The sequence below is a fragment of the Peromyscus leucopus genome, chromosome 6 (genome assembly GCF_004664715.2).
Source record: "Peromyscus leucopus breed LL Stock chromosome 6, UCI_PerLeu_2.1, whole genome shotgun sequence".
In the NCBI taxonomy this organism is placed as follows: Eukaryota; Metazoa; Chordata; class Mammalia; order Rodentia; family Cricetidae; genus Peromyscus; species Peromyscus leucopus.
The window spans coordinates 88,794,620-88,814,965 of NC_051068.1; the positions used below are offsets into that span (position 1 = coordinate 88,794,620).

The following is a 20,346-nucleotide window of genomic DNA, read 5'->3' on the forward strand; positions in this document are numbered from 1 at the left end:
ACAGATTTATGGTAATTAAAGTTGCCCTTTTGAGAAGATTATGAAAATCAATACTTTTTTCTCTCATGTTTTCCTAGGGCTTGTTTGTATTTTTGCTTCATATTTATTAGCCCAGTGAAAAATAATAGTTACTACTTTAGTAAAAATGATAGAGAAAGGATTTGAAAATTGTAAAATTATCTAAATGTTCATTCATTTTAAACACTAAGTTGCAGTCATCTGATAAAAAAAAATTATGCTCATTCGGTTTTGCCTACTTTGTTGATGCCAAGTTGAAGTTTCATCACACAATAATTATTCATCATTTAGCTTAGGGAATCACACCTCCAAAGAAATGAAATTAAATGAGAACAATTGAGAGCTTGAGGAGAAATAAATAAGTACGTATTACAAACACTATTTTTAAAAAGTGAAAAGTAAACTTTTATTTTCATTTTTACCAACAAATTCCCTCTAAGAGAAAGTGTAACACCTAACTTCAGGCAGACATACTTACTTAAGCTGACTTATGTCAACAGGATAGTGAAGTATGTGGGACAGCCTCTAACATCAGAAATATCCAAAGACTGACAAAATTGACAAAAGACTGTCTCACACATACTTTAAATTTATCTGAGTTTGACCATGGTCTCTTGCAGAAATGGAATTTAACAATGCCATCACCTTTTGATGTATCCATGAGCCACTAAATCCCTATAACTATAACCAATGACTCTTCTGGGTGATGGATCCTCTTCTAGCCTCCTCTGTCTGCATTTGTATGTGTTGCTACTTCTACTGATCTCAAAAATCACACTGTCTCTCATGTTCTACCTGTGACAATCTCCATTTTCCTTCTTTAACTCTTTCTTAGGGGTGTGTCTCCATTCTCATGAGTGATAGCGTTTACATCTCAATCTGCAGCTCCACAAGCCTTTCAAATCTCTAGCTCACATTTTTAGATGAAGTAGTTCCACTTGACTATTGATTTCTTCAGATCCTTTACAATAATTTTCCAGCTTTTGAAAATACTTTTGCTGAATTACTGTCATGAACATATTACTGATTACAAATTCACTTTCCACTCAACTATTGGATTCTTGACTGAAATAAACAAAGAAATGAATCTGATCATGTCACTATCATTATAAAAACCATTGAGACACACATATTGTCTGTCACATTAATTCAAATATAGTCAAGATTCCCTGAATGACATTCCAAATCTTTAACTTCCTTTCAATGAATCTGCAAATCTCACTTATGCGTGCTCTGAGGACATTGAGTGCCTCACTTTCGCTCTTTATGCATTTTCTGAGCTGTTGTTTTCACCCCTGGAACTAGCCCATTGTTTATCAGATATTAGAAATGACAGTTGAACTTTCATTTCTATTATATATTTCATAACTACTCTGCATAAAGCAAGTTCTTCCTTTTGAGAACCCCCAACAAGGATTCATTCTTCTAACCATGGGGCTTCCCTTACTATTTGGTACCTGCAGAATTCCAATGTTCTGTGTGCTGTTCAAGCTCTTCTACAAAACAGTCTAAAATATTCTATTTTTTTATGGTGCTAGGAATCACACCATAATCTACTGAGCTCTAACCACAGCTGTAAAATGACTGTAATGTAGATTATTTTTTTACATATGCTTAGTACTCAGCAATACATGTGCATCTATGCTTTTTATGCATTGTTTCCAATGTTTCTCTAGACTTTGGGGGGATGCTTATGCCATGTTGCAGTTACAGATATCACAAGACAACTATCTGTTCTTTCCACCACACAGGTTCTGGGGATCTGAACTCTTTTCATGCTTGGCAGCAAGCACCTTTTTCTTCAGAGCCATCTTCCTGCCCCTTTTTGAGTATTTTTCAGGGAAAGTAACTTTCTGCAATCCAAAATGGCTAAGAATTTACTATGTAGTTGAAGATCCCGGAAGTTCACTGCAATTGTCCTGCCTTTCAATCTTGAGTGTGGAGATTAAAGGTGTTAGCTACATGCCAAGCTTATTCCAGTGTTCTTTAAAAATAATTTAACCACTTAGATGCAACTTCATGCATAATAAATACATGTTTAACATGTTTTGTTTTGCTCTGTTGTTCTTGAGGGACATGTCCATGGAGATATTGAGCTATTTTAGGATCTGTGTCTATTTTAGTGTTTATGTCAACTGAGAGCCTGTCAACTCTTTTCTTTTTCATTTTTCATTAAGAAATTTTCTATTCACTTTACATACCATCCACAGATTCCCCCTCTTCCCTCTTTCCACCCCCAGCCGTTCCCCCAACCCACTCCCCATCCCCACATTTTCCAAATCAAGGTCTCTTGTGGGGAGTCCGCAGAGCCTGGCACACTCAGCTGAGGCAGGTCCAAGGCCCTCTTCCTTGCACCAAGGCTGTGCAAGATGTCACACCCTAGACACTAGGCTCAAAATAGCCCGTTCATGCATCAGGACGATCCCCCTGCCTGAGGTCCCCCCCAAACAGTTTGAGCTAAACAACTGTCTCCCATAACCAGAGGGCCTAGTCTAGTCTTATGGGGGCTCAATAGCTAGTAGTCCACATTTCATGGGTTTCCATTAGTGTGGATGGTCATCTCTGCATATTTTTCCATCATGATCTCAAAGTCCCCTGCCCACACAGAATCCCTCCTCTCTCTCTCATTGGTTGGATTCCTGAAGTTCAGCCTGGTGCCTGGCTGTGAATCTCTGCATCTGCTTCCATCAGTCACTGGATGAAGGCTCTATGATGGAGCCTATCAACTCTTAGTGTGCATGGCAAATCTTTCGTCAGAAGTGCCAAGCAAAATCACACCTTTTAAACTCAGTTTACTATGAGAACACAAGAAAAACAACCTTATTACCTTATACTTTACTTATATATCCATACACAGTGAAAGTGAGTGATAACCAGATGCTTTGTTATGAAGCAAAATATTTAATCTTTATTCCTTTGTGGTTGTTTTCTATGACTCAACAACAATATAATGCATGCATTTTATTCTTCCATCTGAGACTTATAGTTAAGTGACAATAAATTAGGGAACATGATGCTAAAGTATATTCATTCATTCATGCACTCATATAAAAACACACTGATTGCCATCAAGTGTTTGGACTGTATTTTTTTTTTTTTATTACAAGGACACAAAACACCTGCCCTCAAAGATTTAGAGGGGTTAACAAGTACAGAAGTAATTACAAAGTAATGTGACTTACAATAACCAGGAAAACGTAAGAAATACAAGATCAAGATCAATATTTCTTCATAGGGTCATAAGAAAAATATATATTGGGTATGCTATTAAAAGAACATGGGGAAATTTTTGTTTTATATATTTTTGGACTCGGCTCATGTAGATCAAAAACACTTCGATAAATATGATCATTTTTACCTGAATCTCCAGAGCAGCCCAAATGAAAGAAAGAAAGAAAGAAAGAAAGAAAGAAAGAAAGAAAGAAAGAAAGAAAGAAAGAGAGAGAGAAAGAAAGAGAGAGAGAAAGAAATTCTCCCTTCAGTTGGCAGAAGCCTAAAAGTTGTGGAAATCTTCAGGGACTATATAAATGTGAAGTTGATCTTCCTTGGGAAAACAGTCTACTAGTATTCTGTGAGAAGCAAGTAATTTCTCAGGGCATAGACACATCAGATGTATAGGATCTGGACATGATTTAGGTTGAGATGGAAAGAAATGAATAAGAAGCCAAGAGCCAGGCAAAGAATACAAATGCTCTCTGAATCACTGGGAAGCTCACATCCTGGTATTATGAGCCAAATATATTTTGTGTAGCTAATTTGAAACTGGGTAATTTCACACATGACACTCTCAATAATGCCAACAGGGGAACATGACACAAGCAGTCACTGCCAAGCACTCTAGCTGCAACCTAGTTCAGGGATCATCATGAGGGACAAACATGATTGAGATGCTGATGAATTATAGAATATCATAAAGATAATAATAAACAACATCCCTGAAGCTGCTGATATCTCTAAGGCCTTTTAAATTTCCAGGTGCAAAGAAACAATATCTACATGGTGAGGCAATTGTTTTACAATTACCAAGAAATATTCTAGTACTTATCCTTGAACTACATTCTACTTATAGGAAATAATTACCCCCAAAATAAGATGAGGTGTTAAAATCAGTAACAGGTAGTAATTTTTTAATATTAATCCATCTTAGACCCTGCCAATTATCCCTTAATAACTCATAGGATAACTACAAGGTGGGTACTTCATTCCTATAGGAAACATAAAGTAGTTGAAATATTTGTAGATCAGAGGACTTGCTTGGAATCTTACAGCTGTTAGGTAATGAAGCCAGAATGTTCATCCATGTTTGAATGAAAGTACAAAATCTTCATCCCTGAGTCACAGTATCATTTTGGGGCATACAACCATGACTCTCATTCTTCAGTCAACAGAGCACTTCAGAGCTTGAAAGCATCTGGATTAGGAATAAATTTCTAGTGTGGATTTACTTTAATGGCATGCAGTGTCTCTTGAGGAACTTAACAATTCTTCAGGAACATTCTCCAGAGGACAATAACCATGGCAGTGAGATCATGGCACACTTGGAATGTTCTAGTAGCAGTCAAATTTGGGTTAGTCCTGAAATTTTAATATTGGAAAGCCTTCAGTTCTAGGATAATATGACTAGTTACAGAAAAAATTCTGAATTAGATAAATCAGAGTGTGAACATTTTTGTATTTTTGTGTGACTGTGGTACATGTTTTTAAACATATTTAGTGCCTAGTGGCTCATCATTAAAATGGTTTTTGTGATATGTATTGACTATAAAAGTCTGTTTGATATACTGTAATGCAAGTACTTATAAGTGCATGCAAAATGGAGTTCTAAGTGTACCATCTTAATTGTGTCTCCACCTGACATTAATGCAGACTGGCAGCTCAGCACTGTCTATGTCGGCAATGAGCTAAGGATTGATATTATCTCTTGTTTTATTATTTATCTGTTATTTGTATCTTATATAGAACTATATTATATAAATGTAATGTATTATCTATATTATTTCATCGTGATTTTTCTCTGACACAATGTTTAGTCAAAACTCAAATACATATATTTCCAAACACATGCAAAAACTTGAAGTTACTTAAGCCAAACTTCCTTACTAAGCTATGGTAATAATAAAATGAAAAATAATGTGATATATTTGAATAAATTAGTCATCATTTTTGTTGCATTTCAGTTATCATATAGCTTGCAGAAATTATTCCTAATGCATATATTAAAACAATATGAAAATATGGATGTTTATTTGCATAATTAGCTAAATTTATTGAGTACTATTTAATATTCTTTAATTTCTCATCTTCATTTACAGCTACTTTTAATTAACATTAGTCAGATCTTACATTGCAAATTACATCCTCAATATGCTCTACAAATTAACAAACTATTTCTCATTTTGTGAAAGCAAGCATTTAAATTAAGATACTAGTAACCATAAACTAAAATATGTGCATAATGTATTTTTATGCTTTTTATTATCTATTTATTCAACACGATTATAATATTTCAACAATAATATTGAGAGTAAATCACTTTGGTCAAATACAGCATGGATACATTTAAAGAAATTTGATTTTGTTTCTATTTCAAATTTTATTTGAATTTGCTTCAATTCAAAACATCATAAAGTTGTGTTTATTCTAAAATGATTCTATTGGGTGAGGTGGAGTCATGATCTTGGTGCTGAAGAGATGGCACAGCAGCTAAGAGCACCTAGGCTTTGGCAGAAGACCTGGTTTCGGGTCCCACAGTAACCTTACGGAAGCTCACAACTGTTTGTAACTCCTATTCCAGGGGATCCAACGCCATTGCCCTCCCCTTTCCTCCATAGGCACAAGGCAAGCACACGGCACACATATATACATGCAGTCAAAGATCTCATACATAAAAAAGTTTTTTTTTTAAAGTGTAATGGTTTAATTGTAGCACATCAGTAACATTTCTGAAGTATAAATAATTGCAATGTATTCTTTTATATTAACCAAAACTCATGTTTCCATAAATACTATTTTTGAAGAAACAACTTTCTAGAAATCAGAGACATTTAATTCCATCTGTATTTTAATATACAAAATTAATGGTCATTAGAATTGTGCATACTGAGAGAGTCCCTCAGCTAAAGAAATGGATGTTTTCACTTTTCTGTGCTTTGGGATGACAAGCAGCTTCGTTGAATTGACTGTCTTACCAAATCTATTAGACTGAGTTCCCTTTTGAGAAAATAAGCATTTGGCCAAATAGAAATGTTATGTTCTTCTTAAAGGTATTAGTGGAAACCTCTTTCTTTTCCTTTTAAATTAAATCGAGTATAGGTTGCATAATTCCTGCTCACTATCCTTGAACTTGCCCACTCTCAGACAAAAAGTCAGAAATCTATAGTTCAGATAAAGCAAACTCATGAGATTATACTAAATGGGATGGGTTAGAGGTCAGAGAACAGTTGGGAACAAAAATGAAGGACATCAGGAGATATTTTTTATTGCTCAGCTTCTGAAATTTATGAGCTTTAAGGATCCAGGAATGTGAGATAACAATGCCATCTTGCCAGTCACTAAATTTTCGACTTTAATGAGGCATATTAACATCTATATCAAGGATGGCCACAAATATTTAAATAAAGTTAGCAGTTTGAGAGAGCTTCATCATCACTAAACTTCTACAACAGCAATTACACATTCCATAAGAGAACCTTGTGCTTTCCTAAATCAGACATCAAAATCAAGTAAAGTCATAGGAATATGGAGTGTGGAAGACCATGCAAGGTTATCATCTAATCAATAAAACATGATGCCACAATTAAATCAGCCAGAAATTACAAGTAAAGAATTTCGGCACACGATGATAAAAATGAAGAGAAGTCGAGGCTTGCTCATGGAAGCTCATATTGAGACAACTGAGCTTTAAAGACAAGAGCAAAGGAAGAGTTGGGGACTGTATTACATAGCAAACCAGCAATGTGCAGGAGTACACTGAGCCTGAAATAAGGTCAGATGCATCAATGTTGTGTAAGAACCAGGCTGGCTACAATAAGCCCTCATGGCATACTCTGCTTCTGATTACTTAGATATAAAACATTAATGATTTGAAAAGTATCTATTTGAACAACATAAATTTACGTACATGAGCATCACTTTCCAGTAAGTCAATTGTGTGTGAATTAATTGAGTATGCTTAGCATTGTCAGCAGAGCAGGCAAAAAAGAGGGCTGCATCTGAAACTGAGTCCAAACCCTGAAAGCACAACCCACAACAACGCTGGTGATCTCTGAACTGTGCTTTTCAGAGTCTCAGTCACTTCTATAACAATTGCTCAGACACCAGTTCTGTAAGACACTGAACTTTGTGAGCACTAATAGCTGTTTAGGAAATCCTGGTGTCGTGAATATTTAATGTGATATAAAAATATCAAGTATCTTCAGTCATTCTGCATCGTGACAAGAATATTTTAATCAACTAAAGCATGGAATACATATTATCGTAAGTGAAAGCAGCTGGATTTTTCATTAACAGCCAGCCTTTGTTCAAAAATAACAGAAATGTTTCCTCTGTGTCAATTAGAATTGTAATTACCTAGGATGAGGGTGTTGTGTTTAAATTGTGGTGATTGCTATTAACCCTACAAAAGTGAATATGTATTGCCATGCTCATTAGTGAAGTTACATACTTACCTGAACCAGGCTATTTAGACAAATCTCAGGTGTTTGGAAGAAATCATTCCTTTCTGAGCATTGCAACAGTGACCAATGGTAATCGGTGTGATGAGAATACCCAGCATGTGTAAAATTTTAAAGCATCTCATCTGAAAAATGGTCAAATCTATGCATTTTCTTCACAGAATCAGATACTTTTTAAAGATATTGATACCTAATGGAAGACTGTAGAACAGAGAGAAATATAACTCTTGGGTTGTCCACCAAAAAGCAGTTTAGGACAATGAATTAAGGATGAAATCATCAGGGGCATGCTTAAGAGTGGAAATGTCCAATAGCCAAGCATTCAATTGTATAGCATTGAGTTTTGTTAACATGGAAAGTATTCAGGTTGAAAATTAATGTATCAGAGATGTCAGAAAGAGCATTTGGTATAAAATGAGATCTTTACTGAACAGTCTTTAAGCCACGGTCTGATAGAAATTTCTCCTCATCATTTGGGAACAGCAGCTGGGTCCTATAATGTTTCTCCATGCCCCTTTGAGATATAGTAGTGTCCTGAAATTGTGCTGCAGGTAAAAACCTGGAGCTTGTGAAAGACACAATTACATGTTGCACTCCAAACCTATTAACTAGATAACATTTCTGGTGAAATGTGGTCAGGAAATCTTTATTATCAAAGGCAAAAGTGATTGAGGTATAGTCAAACCACTGTTCAAAGCATGGGGTTCCTAAGGTCCATCCCTTTACTGGCTGGTTAGATATTAGAAATTGTGCTTTGAACTATGCAAAGATTGAGCAATGGCCTTTATAAAACAATTTTATTATAGTTTTTAAGTGAAAGAACAGCTAGATAATAAGAACAATAACAACACTTGCCTATGAGATAGGTACAGTGCCCAGCACATTGATACCTTACCCCATTTAATTTGTACAACCAGCCTATGAGGTTAACCTCTACATACTGCTTTTGTTACTTTATCTGAGGAGGAAGAACCAAGGTACTTTGTTCTCTAAAATCACACACTATTAGAAACTTTGCCTTTTGAAACCAGATCAGTAAAAATGGAATAGCCCACTTTTGCCTGGAGGATTTTAGTCACTTTGACACCAAGAAGCAGCCTCAATTTTCAACCCAGGCGCAAAGCTTCAGATAAGGGGTTTTCAACCACAATATTCAACATTTATCTTAACTTTGTAGTTGCCAAGGAAACAGAATCCAGTGTCCACTTTGCAACTCAGACCTGATGTTAAATGCTTCGCATAGAGCGTTGCTCATTTTGAGCACTATCAAGCTTCTGTTTTATCATTGTCTAAATGCATCTCCCCCACCAGCATGTTTTCAGTCTTTTTTCTTCTTTTGTTTGGGAGCAGACTTTCTGGTACCTCTGCTGTGCAATATCAGCTGATGCAATAAGTTCATAACACTTCACTTAGATCACATCTTATACCTCATCTGTATTTCTCTTAATTCCGAGCCAAGCATTAACACAGCTCCCTAACTGCTTGCTCAGCCGTCATCCTTGCACTTCAGTTAGCCTTCAGTATTTACTTTGTTCCTTCTAACTGACTTTTGTCTAGCAAATTTACCTGATACCATTCCTTGAATTAGTTAGTTTTGTATTTGGAGTGATATTTACAAGGCAATAACTTACAACTCATAGTTCAAGAGAATCCAGTCCAAGAACAATGTGTGCACAACCTGGAGCTCTAGTAATGATGTAAGACAGCAATGACAGGAAGCTCTTGATAGAACAAATTTATTCACATCATGATTCAGGAAGTATTAAAGAGACAGGATGGACCAGGTTCTCACAGGGTCCTCTTCCAGGATATGCTATGCAAGCCTATAGACCTGAGTTTGTATCACCAGAATCAATGTAAAGGGTGGCAGAGGCAATAGTGCATCTCTGCAATTTACAGCATTCCTACAGCAAGACAGAAAGACGAGAAGGAGAATCCTGGAAGATCATAGGCTAGCTAACTCTAGATGTAGGCAGTCGCAAACAAGGCACATTGTCTCAACAAGGTGTCAGGTAAAGATAGACACCTGAAGTTGTTCTCTGACTCCCTTCACTAGTGCTGTAGTAAATGCCTTCACCTGTGCTCACAAATACACACAAAGATAAAGCAAAAAACAAATATATTGATATTATGATGTTCAGCATAATAAGTTGATGACCCAAAATGTGGCTTAGCATGTTTAATGCGTTGGTGCCCTTAAAAGAAATTGAAACATAGTTTTATAAATGCTTTTGCAGCAATAGGAAATGATGACAATTAAGCTATAAAATTTGAAGATTAAAAAGTAGTAAGAATAAGATATAAACAGTGAAAACAACTTTTATAAAGAGAGGCAACCTTTGACAAAACTTGCCTCTATTATTCATTGTTCAATTACTTCTCTATGTCACCATCATGCTGTTAGATGAGTATTCACAAAAGGGACTTTTTCTTAAGTCAGGATACTTTGAAATCCAAGGAGAAACTCAAAGGCAAGCTCACACAGCTGTATCTGTATGGTGTTTTGGTAGCTGCCTGGTCTTTACTAGTTTTGATGAACTTTTGCAAAACTGTACACCTTTCATGATACTTCCAATGATAGCATGTTTGACTAATTCCAAATTTGGGGTTTTTAGAAGTTCATATTTTACCATGTTTACCTAACGAGGGATTTCAAATCACAAAGCAACCTTGACTACACATATTGTTGAAGGGACAATAATGATAAACACTGTAGCTGGAGCCAATACACAAAACCACCTCAGCTGAGCTCCTGCTATTTATGCGAATTTGATAAATGCAGCCACAAATGTAATTCCTTTTCTCATTTTGATGTTTGGGTTTGTTTACTACCATCCGACTTTTTGTTCCTACTAAACACACATGTCAAATATCCATGAGGGAGATAAGCTTTATGGAACAACTTGTAACAACTTTGCAAAAAATTGCACACTTGAAGATCCAATTTTGTTCTTTCACGCTTGCCCTGAAACAGTCCTCTTTCTGATCACCAGGCAATTTCCCAAGCTCTTTGAGATTTTTATTCCCAAACAATTTTTTTCAGAGGTGCTTTTGGCAATAATTTAACACTCAAGTCTGCCGTAGTGAGTTGGGTGCATTAGAAAAATTTGAAATTAGAATCCAATGAAAATGAGGCAGAGATGAAACCATTACCTGAGAGCCAGTGTCTCCCTGGTGAGAGCTTTGCTCTGTTAGATTATTCAAAAGTAAACTAAGAAAAATTATTGCTTTTAATATATTCTGTGCTCAGCCAAGAGCACGGTGATAACTAAAGTTCAGTGCTTTACCCCAATGATTTTAATTATTTTCAAAAGGAAAAATTTAAATCTAGCATGGTTTATAACACTGTTATTAAGTTTGCTCATGTCAATAAGATACATTTCTATGAACATATCCTCTAGAATTCAACTACATGTCCTGATTCTGGCTTTGCATTTCCTTGCCGTGTGAACGGAGTTAAGGTGAATGCCTCTTGGTGGTTTGTTTCTTATTGATAGCAATCACCATCAATAGGGGTTGCATTTGCAAAGTTTACAGAACAGTGCCCAGCAGCATTACAGTGGAAGCCCCTAAAGGAAAGCTTTTGTAACGGGTGTGCTTCCTGTAGTTTCTGGAATAATATCATTAGACACAAACCATACTAAAAACATGAATACTTTGCATTTCTCAATTTAAAATTTCAAACATTTTAAAAAGATAAATCTTTGTATTGGCCATTTTCTATAAGTAATGACCCTTGATTCCTTGTCTCACATAAAATAAAATTAAAAAAAAAAAGATACCTATGTCCTTTCTTCCTCCACAATGGCCTAAAGATGAAACTTAAGAGTTTTGCCTGGAATGCCCCTGAAAAAACTTGATTTATAGCTTATTACATTCTACGTCCATTGGCAAGAACATTATATGCAGCAGTTTATTTTACCCTCACAAATATATAAAGGGTTGGAGGCTCTTTGGCATCTCAAGCTACATATGAGGAAACTGTGAAGAGGGTTAACAGTGAGAGCACAAAGTGAAGAAGGTTTTGAATGTGCCACTCTGTTATGAAAGGGGCTTAATTCAGTTGAATGTCCTCATCTCCCAGATGAAGAACCTAAGACCTAGAACATGACGACAATCAAGGGTCTCTCTGTTATGCCAGTCTGCTTTCACTTTCTTTCTAGCTTAATCCTGGAGTTATATTTTCCCCCATTTCTTCAATTCTGTGTACAAAGTCATATTTTTTAAGAAAAAGACCAAAATGCATTCCTCCCTCACACACCCATTTTCTCCTCCTTTGAAGTAGCAACAGCAGCTGCCAGAGGAGGATCCCCTGGGCTTATAGAGCATCAGTCAGCTCCACAGATGAAGGCAAAGACTCGAAGACAGAAATTCCTTCTCTAAAGAACCACACTAATGTTTCCCATCTAAATTCCTTCTTTTCTTACTGAGTGGTTTTTAGAAGAATCCTGAAACTTCACAAAGGGTAATGGGCGACCTTCCAGAGGCAAAGCATTTCCTCTGACTGGTTGTCAAGGCATCACTTTCCAGGAAGTGAAGAGTGGCCTGCAGTTGATTGTTAAGGATGGCTTTTAGTGAGGAAATGTGGCCTCTGGTTTTTAAGGACAAATGTGAATGAGACCTTGATAATTAAACACATTTTCATTTCCAATTTATTATTCTGTTTTTAAATATCTTAGCATGCATATTTAAGATATACATGATGTTGTGAAAGACATATAGATGATAACTGTTTTTGTTTGTTTTTAAATAATTGACCAATTCTATAACATACAGTTCCTTCCATATTCACTATTGTAGAGGAAATTTGACAGGCCAGGCAAAAGTTAAGAGTAGATTGCTCTTACACTTAGTTATGACTCTGGGAAACTTGAGGCTTATCAACAGAAAATAGAACAAGAGTTGACACTAGTACTTTTTGGGTTGAAATATTCTAAATCTGTAAATTGGAAGAAGAAAAAAAATAGCACTTGTAACTAGTGTTTGATTCTTTAACCATTATAAACCCACAATATATACATCATCCGCTCAAAATCGCATGTAAAGTGCAACACTTAAATATTTTATATTGGTGTGGTTTTGTAATGATAGACTTTACTGTCAATTAACTCTAGAAATGTTCTCATTTTAAAACAAAATGATAATGTATTAATTTATTTTCACAGCCAATAATATTTTATTCAGAATGAACTATATGCCTGACACTTTGCTGTACATTGAGAATTTCACAAGAGTTGAAACAAATGTGATGGCATCTCTGTCCTCATGGAGCTTGATTTACAGGGGAGAAAACAGGCAATAAAACATCAGAAGACATACATAGCACTTAACTGGCCCCTACAGAGAGAGGGAAAATTGCAAAGATTGAAGCAAGCAAGCAGGTGGAATAAGATATTATGGCCATAAAGATCTGACCTTTGAACAAAAACCAAAAAAGCAAGTGGGACAATGATATGAAGAATGCATCCCAGCAGAGAAAAAGAAGGGAAAAGAACTTGAGGTAGAAGATGACCTTATATCTCTGTGGTGGAGCCAGGGAGCAATTGAAGGAAAGCTTGCAGGAAGTAAAATGTCAGCTAATAGATGTAAGAGGTCTTTTTTTTTTTTTTTTTTTTTTTTTTTTTTTCCGTTTTTGGTTTTTCGAGACAGGGTTTATCTACATAGCTTTGGAGCCGTTCCTGGAACTCACTCTGTAGCCTAGACTGGCCTCAAACTCACAGAGATCCACCTGCCTCTCCCTCCCAAGTGCAAGTGCTGGGATTAAAGGCGAGCGCCACCACTTATCGGCAAAAGAGATCATTTTATATATAACTTTCTAGTTCAAGTATTTACTATGAGTCCAATGGAAATCTACTGAGTCTTTAAAAAAAATAATACAATCCAAATTATGACTTAATAGGATTATTTTGATTAAGAAGTTGTAAGTGAACGAAGTGGTTTCCAGTCAAGGTTGATCTTGTAATAACCTCAATGAGAGACCATGTGATTGTGTAAAAGTTTCAACTCTAGGTATGTTTGAAAGGTAGAAATTAGGTTGCCAATAAAACTGTTAAGAAATATACGGGAAATAGTTACAGTTGAAAATGGAAAAAAAAAATCATGTCTTCTTAGGCAACTTTATGGATCTATCTATCATATTATGGTCACTCTCATCTCCTCATCCTCTCTTTTCAACATTCCACTTCACTAACCACCTTCCCCTCACCCCACCAAATCTTCTTCCCATTTTCACATGTTGTTCCTTGAAGACTCACTGGGTTTTGCCAGGGCTGTGTGCAGAAGTGGGGAACTATCTATTGAAACGTGAGTAATTCATCACTGGTCACACAACTGTAGAGGATGAGTCCACAGATATGCCAGCTATCTGAAAAGCAAAAGGCCACAGATGTGTATGCATAAGTATGACATTGTTGTTTATTTGTGCAAATTTTGTTTTGTTCTTTTAGTTTTCTTTGTTCAGGGATGGGGAGCCATATGAAAGCTCATTCATAACATGCTCAATTAGAGATGCCTATTAAACATTGAAAGTGGAGATGTCAAGTAGATAATTGGAAATGCAAGTCTGAATTGATAGGAGAGGTCTTTGAGGAAGAAATGAATTTGGGAGTCATTAGCATATAGATGAGGAAGAATCAGCAAAGGCAATATAAAGAGAGGTCAGGAAGTTGGAGGAAAACTAGGTGAGTTGTATTCTGAAAGCCAAGTGAAGAAATCATTCCAAGTAGAAGAATGTAATACTGATGAAGGTCAAGGAAGTTGAAGTCTGAGAATTGACTGCTATACTTAGGAATGTGGAATCAGAGGCTTGAAATAAGTAGTATTGGTGCTACATTGCCTTGGTGCAACAGAAAAAATTGTCAACAATATGTCTGATTAGGAAGACAGAAATTGAAGCTGATGAATGGAATTAATTATCTCAAGAAGATACACTAATAAAGATAAGAGAGAAAGGAATTACTGAAGAAAAACCAGGATCAAGAGTTTGTTAAAGTGTTCATGAAGTAGCTCAGTGATAGAGCATTTGTCTTGCTTGGTAGGCCCTAAATTTGATTCCCCTGCACTAAAGAAGTTTGTATAGAAATTAAAAGATGTTAAATCATCCTTGTCTGCCTCTAGAAAATAGTCATTAAAGAAGAAAAGTTACTGATATTGGAAAAGGAGGAAAGAATTAAAATGGTTTTCTTTGAACAAAATGAGAAGAATGAGATTTGCAATAGTTACCCAAACAGTGAACCAAGCCCAGACCATCAATATTGTCCAGGAACTTGTGAGAAATAAAAATTATTTTGCTCTTGCTACAGCTAAGTCACACTCTGTTGTCAGTACCTAGGAATCTGGACCTTAGCATGTGGTTGAGAAATTATGACAATAAACTGAAAGGTACTGAATGACTTTGTAAATAAGGGGAAGGTCAGTTTAATGTAGGAGCACAGAAAATTATCTTTGACACAGGAGAATATGCAGATTGAGTATGTGGAGAAAAATGATGCTGGTGGGAGTTATGGTCATGCAACTATACAAAGTTCTTTTGTAGCCAGGCAGTGGTGGTTAACACCTTTAATCCTAGCACTTAAGAGGCAGAGGTAGGCGGATGTCTGAGTTGAAGATCAACCTGGTCTACAGAATGAGTTCCAGGATGGTTGAAGCTGTTACAGAGAAACTCTGTCTCGAAAAAAAACAAAACAAAACAAAAAAACAAAACCAAAAAAATTCTTTTGTAAGTGTTTGAAGTTCTCAGCATTCGAAGAATCACATCATTCAGACCTCTTTAACTTAGTGTAGAGATATTAGGACTGTATCTACAGTGGAACTTGATGGCATGCAAGAAAGTTGTATTGTTTTCTTCACCTGTAACAGTGACTGAAATGCATGACTGTGTGTCCTAAAAACTCAATTCAGATAGTCTGCAAAGTTGTACAATTTTGATTCTTTAAACAGCATTGTCCATCAGCTGCTCTTTTCAGCCAGTCTCAATGCTATCATTTCGTATCCAGCATGAGCTACCATGTATTGAATGCATGACATGTTACAAACACTGCCAAAGGCATTCTTTATTCCAGTCCTTTAAATAGCCATTGCACACAGCCATTCTCCATTTGCAGATGAGAATATGTAGTTTCAGAGAGAATAACTGTTAATGTCACCTCACTAGTAAGGGTGCAATTCAGAGAAAGATCACCTGTGCCTCTCAGTGCTGCAGTAAAAGGAGGGCTGCTTCTAGGCCTGATGCCTACAGCCCTTTGTCTTCTATTTGATGCTATGTCTTTTCATATTCCATTTTAATTGGCTTATTCCTAGCCATTTCTCAAGTCCATTTTAGCGTAGCTGTTATTTTTTATCCAATCAACATGTACTTATAGTATGTGCTTAGGCTATATTACCCAGAAACACACACACACACACACACACACACACACACACACACACACGTAAACACACACTCACAGGCACACAAATACACACAGTAGCACACAGTGGCCCCCAAATTAGGAAGCATATTTTGAAAATTAAGGCAACGCTAAACTTTTACACTACAAATCAAAGGGAAAACTTACAGTGACAAAGCATGCCAGTGTTGCATGATATTGGCTATATATCTTTTCACTTAATATACATTTGCTTATTAATTTAGTGTATAGTTCTTTCATTAAACACTCTCTGAAATAACCAGACAGGCTACCATTTAAAAAAAAATAAATAAACATATTAGTCAATAGGTTTCAGCATTCCATGTGCCATAATTTATGATTCTAGATTTTATAGTTATTGATTTGCTATGAGAGTGTAAAAAGAAAGTAAATTTGTAGTCTGATTGCATTTTCTGTGATATTGTTGGGTTAGAAATTATACTTATCATTTTTCTGAAATAGAGGGTATTATGTTTGTTAACTTTTAATAATGTGCATAGGTAATAAATCAAATGATTATCTCTAATTAAAGACAAAATAAAACCAAAGTGGTTTTAAGACTGTCATTCATCAACTATTATTTTTTTTGAACTGTGCAGTCTTCACACAATATATAGGCTGCATGACCTTAATAATTAACTGTTTACCTAAACTTAAGAGGTGGACACATCACCATCCTGTAACTCTTTATAGCACAGTTGACTCACATTGGGTGTGGGACAAGGCATTCAATCTTATACCTAAAGCCATAATCCTGTCTCTCTCTACTTCTCATCCTGATGAATTGTGCCCATCCTCACATTAAAATCTAGGATTGCTGGTGGATACTATGCTCTCACTTCTCACATCTATTATACACTAAGGGCTGCCACAATTCCATAAAAATCCTTACCAATGCCACTGAGAGTTTCTTCTTCTGGGATCTCACCATCTCTTTCCTAAACTATGGGACTATAACTCTAAGTGAATTTCTTGTCTTCCATTCTTATTGTTCTCTCTGTACTCCTGCATGTCTACCCTGAATCCTAAAAGTGCCAGTTGTATTTCATCACATGAAACTAATGGCATCACAGCTTTGCCTTAAGCCATAGCATTGCATACCAGACAAAATTTAGGACATATTTGGGTGGCCCTGGAGCCTTGAATCTGGCCATCATTCCTGTTTCTAGACGGAATTTTGGCTATTTATTCTGTTACCACTGACACTGTGCTGTGGAAATTCTAAAACCAGGGGATTTCTTCTCTTGAACACAAGTTGCTAACTTCTACACAGAAAAATCTGAGCCTCCATCTGGATACATTATGAGAGTACTGCAAACTATCTAGGTCTTTGTAAATTGAAGTTATTTTTATTTCTTACAATTAATAATCATTATGATTCGAGCTTTTATACTTCAATGTGGCACTTAAACCTCTTGTAACAACAACACATTTCAGCTTTTATGCTGTTCATAAACATGACTAAATCATACTCTTGGACCATTGTTCTTTTTCAGTATTCATGTTCACTTATTTGCATCTCTGGGAAATTGAATGAAGCATTCCAGTTGTGTTTCTTTTCATATTTTCCCCCTTTCTTTGTAATTTTCAAATAAGAGCACCATTCTTCTCTGGCAGTCAATCCTATATTCTTCGAAAGATGCTATTATTTTCTTGACTGATAGTTCATTAATGAGTACAATTACCATCTGCCACATTGCTTCTTAAATTATCCATAATTGCATGTATATTAATTATCAATTGTGGATATTAAACTTTGCTAAAGACACCCTCTCCTTTATTAAAACTGGTTGAATTCCAAGTGTATTTTCATAGCATTTAGATTTCTTGAGCTCCTTTGTATTCTTGCATTATAAGACTGTAACACTAATGTAAAATGCCACACTGTGTCCCTTGACTGCTGTTTCTCTCTACTTTGTACATAGACTGATGTGCTTAATCCTCATTGATCTCTCAGATGGCCTAGTTTTTTGAAGGACAAAAAGAAATAGTATCTGGTTTTCTGGGTATGATTTTTAAAACACAAAGACAAAAGGAAGTCATTTGGACGTATTTTAAAGAGAAATGAATATGGCCTAGATTCCAAGCTAATGGATTCAAGGAACATTTGAAGGCTTTTAGCATCTACCACACTTTAAAGTTCCTTGAGGATAAAGCATACACACACTATAAAGTAAGTATCTCTTTCAACTTTATTAAATATTTTAGTTGTCCTGTTAACACTGTTAAAATATGTGTGTGTATGTGTGTGAGTAAAAATCTTATATACAATCAATAGAATTACCTAAGGAATAACAATGGTGTTTTTCTTTCCTATGACTCAATTCTTTCCAATTAATCTTAATTCACCCATATTTCCCTGATACATTTTTCTCCATTTTTACTTTAAAATGCATAAATGGATAAAAAAAAAATACTGTGGCCTTAATTTGTTCCATCCAGAATCTGAGATTTAGATGTAGCCTGTTTGTCATATCTGCAGAAATAATATAATGAAATCCCACATATTTGAATTTCAGAGCTGGAAAGTGCCTCAGCCTGAAACTTACCCCTATGTGTTTTATAGGAAAACACTAAAACCAAGGAAGATTATGTCACCAGCCAGACTGACTGTTGGCAAGTAGGGAACAGCAACCAGATCCTCACAGTTCTCGCAACCACGTTTAATAGATCACACATTCTCGCAAGTCACAGTCTTCAGTACTGTTCCTTGATACAACACAAAGTGGAAATAGAGTTAACCAAGTCTGATGTAGGGCTGAGAATCTCCAAAGGAGAAGGGAAACCCTGGGCTCTCGAAGGGAAAGCCAGAAACAAGGAATTCTCCAACACAAGTTTCTGTTAGGGTGTAAGGGTGTGAGGTGCCTAGACGCGACATTCACACAGGCAGTAGCTGTTGGTCTTTGGCTGTGTTTTAAAGTGATGACACTGATTTTAAGTTGCTGTGTGAACAAGCAATCTCCTGCTCGCACTGCATGATCATCTTGGAAATAACTCACAGACTGTTTTTATGCCCTCCTGAAGGCACTCTGGTCTTGCCCAGAGAAATCTGTATAAATTGAGTTTGGCGTTTGGAATGTGCACTTTGGCAGAACCCCATTTAGAGGCTTTTGACTTTGCTATGAATGATAAAGAGAAACTGATTGTACACAAAACCCAGAGGAAACGACTCTGTTCACGGTGGTCACAGTACGGTGGGGCTGGAAAAGCTCCCCATCTCCTGTCCTCCAACCTCTGCTTTGAGCACTACGAACCAAGCCCTAGCAAGAATATTTTGTTTGTCCAGCCAAGTGTCCTAGAAGGGAGGAAAAAGAAGGCAAAGCACTTGCCATGAGGGTGGGGGGAAGGAGCTTTCCAGATCTGCCTGGTGATTAGAGCTGGGCTGTTGATCTCTTTTCATGCTGTAGATGTGGCTGGCTGCAGTCACGCCTCCCGCTGCCAGCCCGGCTCGGGATCCTAATCAGTCACTATGAAAACTCATTAGCTCCACAGCAATGAGTGCTCCACTGCTGAAGCTTGGCGCTGTGCTCAGTACGATGGCAATGATCTCAAACTGGATGTCCCAAACTCTCCCATCCCTGGTAGGACTGAACACCACGAGGCTGTCGGCTCCAGATACTTTAGTAAGTCACTCTGTTGGGTTTGGCCATCTTGGGATGTTGGGTGTATTAAAATAGTGGGCGTTGTAAATTTCAAAGGCTGGGAGTCTGCTGCTCTCTTTATTGGTGGACTTCCAAGGTAGAATAGCTGTGCAATAACTTTACTCATGGATATTTATGAAGACTTTAAAGTTACACCCAGAAACGAGGGAAAGGGGACTGCTGGGGAATCAGCTCTAAAGAGGACGGCTGGTCTCATTAAATTCTTAAGAATTATATGTTTTAACTAAATTGACTTGAGATCTGGAAGAATTCCTTAATGTGCTTTGTTTCTAACTATTATATTTCGTGTAATATCTGAAACCTTTGTAACTTTTCCTACAGAATGAACTATAGAGGATATTCTTCCTAATCTGTTTTTCCCACAGCAGGCTCTTCTTTTGGAATGCAATGCCTATGGCAGTTTGTAATTAATTCTGTCAGAGAAGCCAACACCTTTTAAGCATAAATGAATTATAAAACGACCTCAGCAATTTAAAACCTGCCAAAAAAGATATTTAAAACAACTAAGGATTGTGAACCGTAGAAAACATACCTGATAAAAACTTCTTCTTGTATTGTTTAATATTTTATACAGAATTTTCCTGG

At 36.4% G+C, this 20,346-nt stretch overlaps 1 protein-coding gene across 2 annotated transcripts in view; it reads left to right on the plus strand.

Moving 5' to 3' along the window:
- Olfm3 (olfactomedin 3) overlaps positions 1-20,346 on the plus strand; it is a 221,288-nt gene that overhangs the window by 154,219 nt on the left and 46,723 nt on the right. Inside the window, exon 1 of one of the 2 annotated variants that reach the window (XM_028856299.2) lies at positions 16,647-19,722. The exons of the other annotated variant lie outside the window; for it this stretch is intronic. Within the exon in view, the coding sequence (XP_028712132.1) occupies positions 19,594-19,722 (129 nt within the window). The 5' untranslated portion in view covers positions 16,647-19,593. Of the gene's footprint in view, positions 1-16,646; positions 19,723-20,346 lie in introns of those variants that run through there. 2 annotated transcript variants of the gene reach the window in all.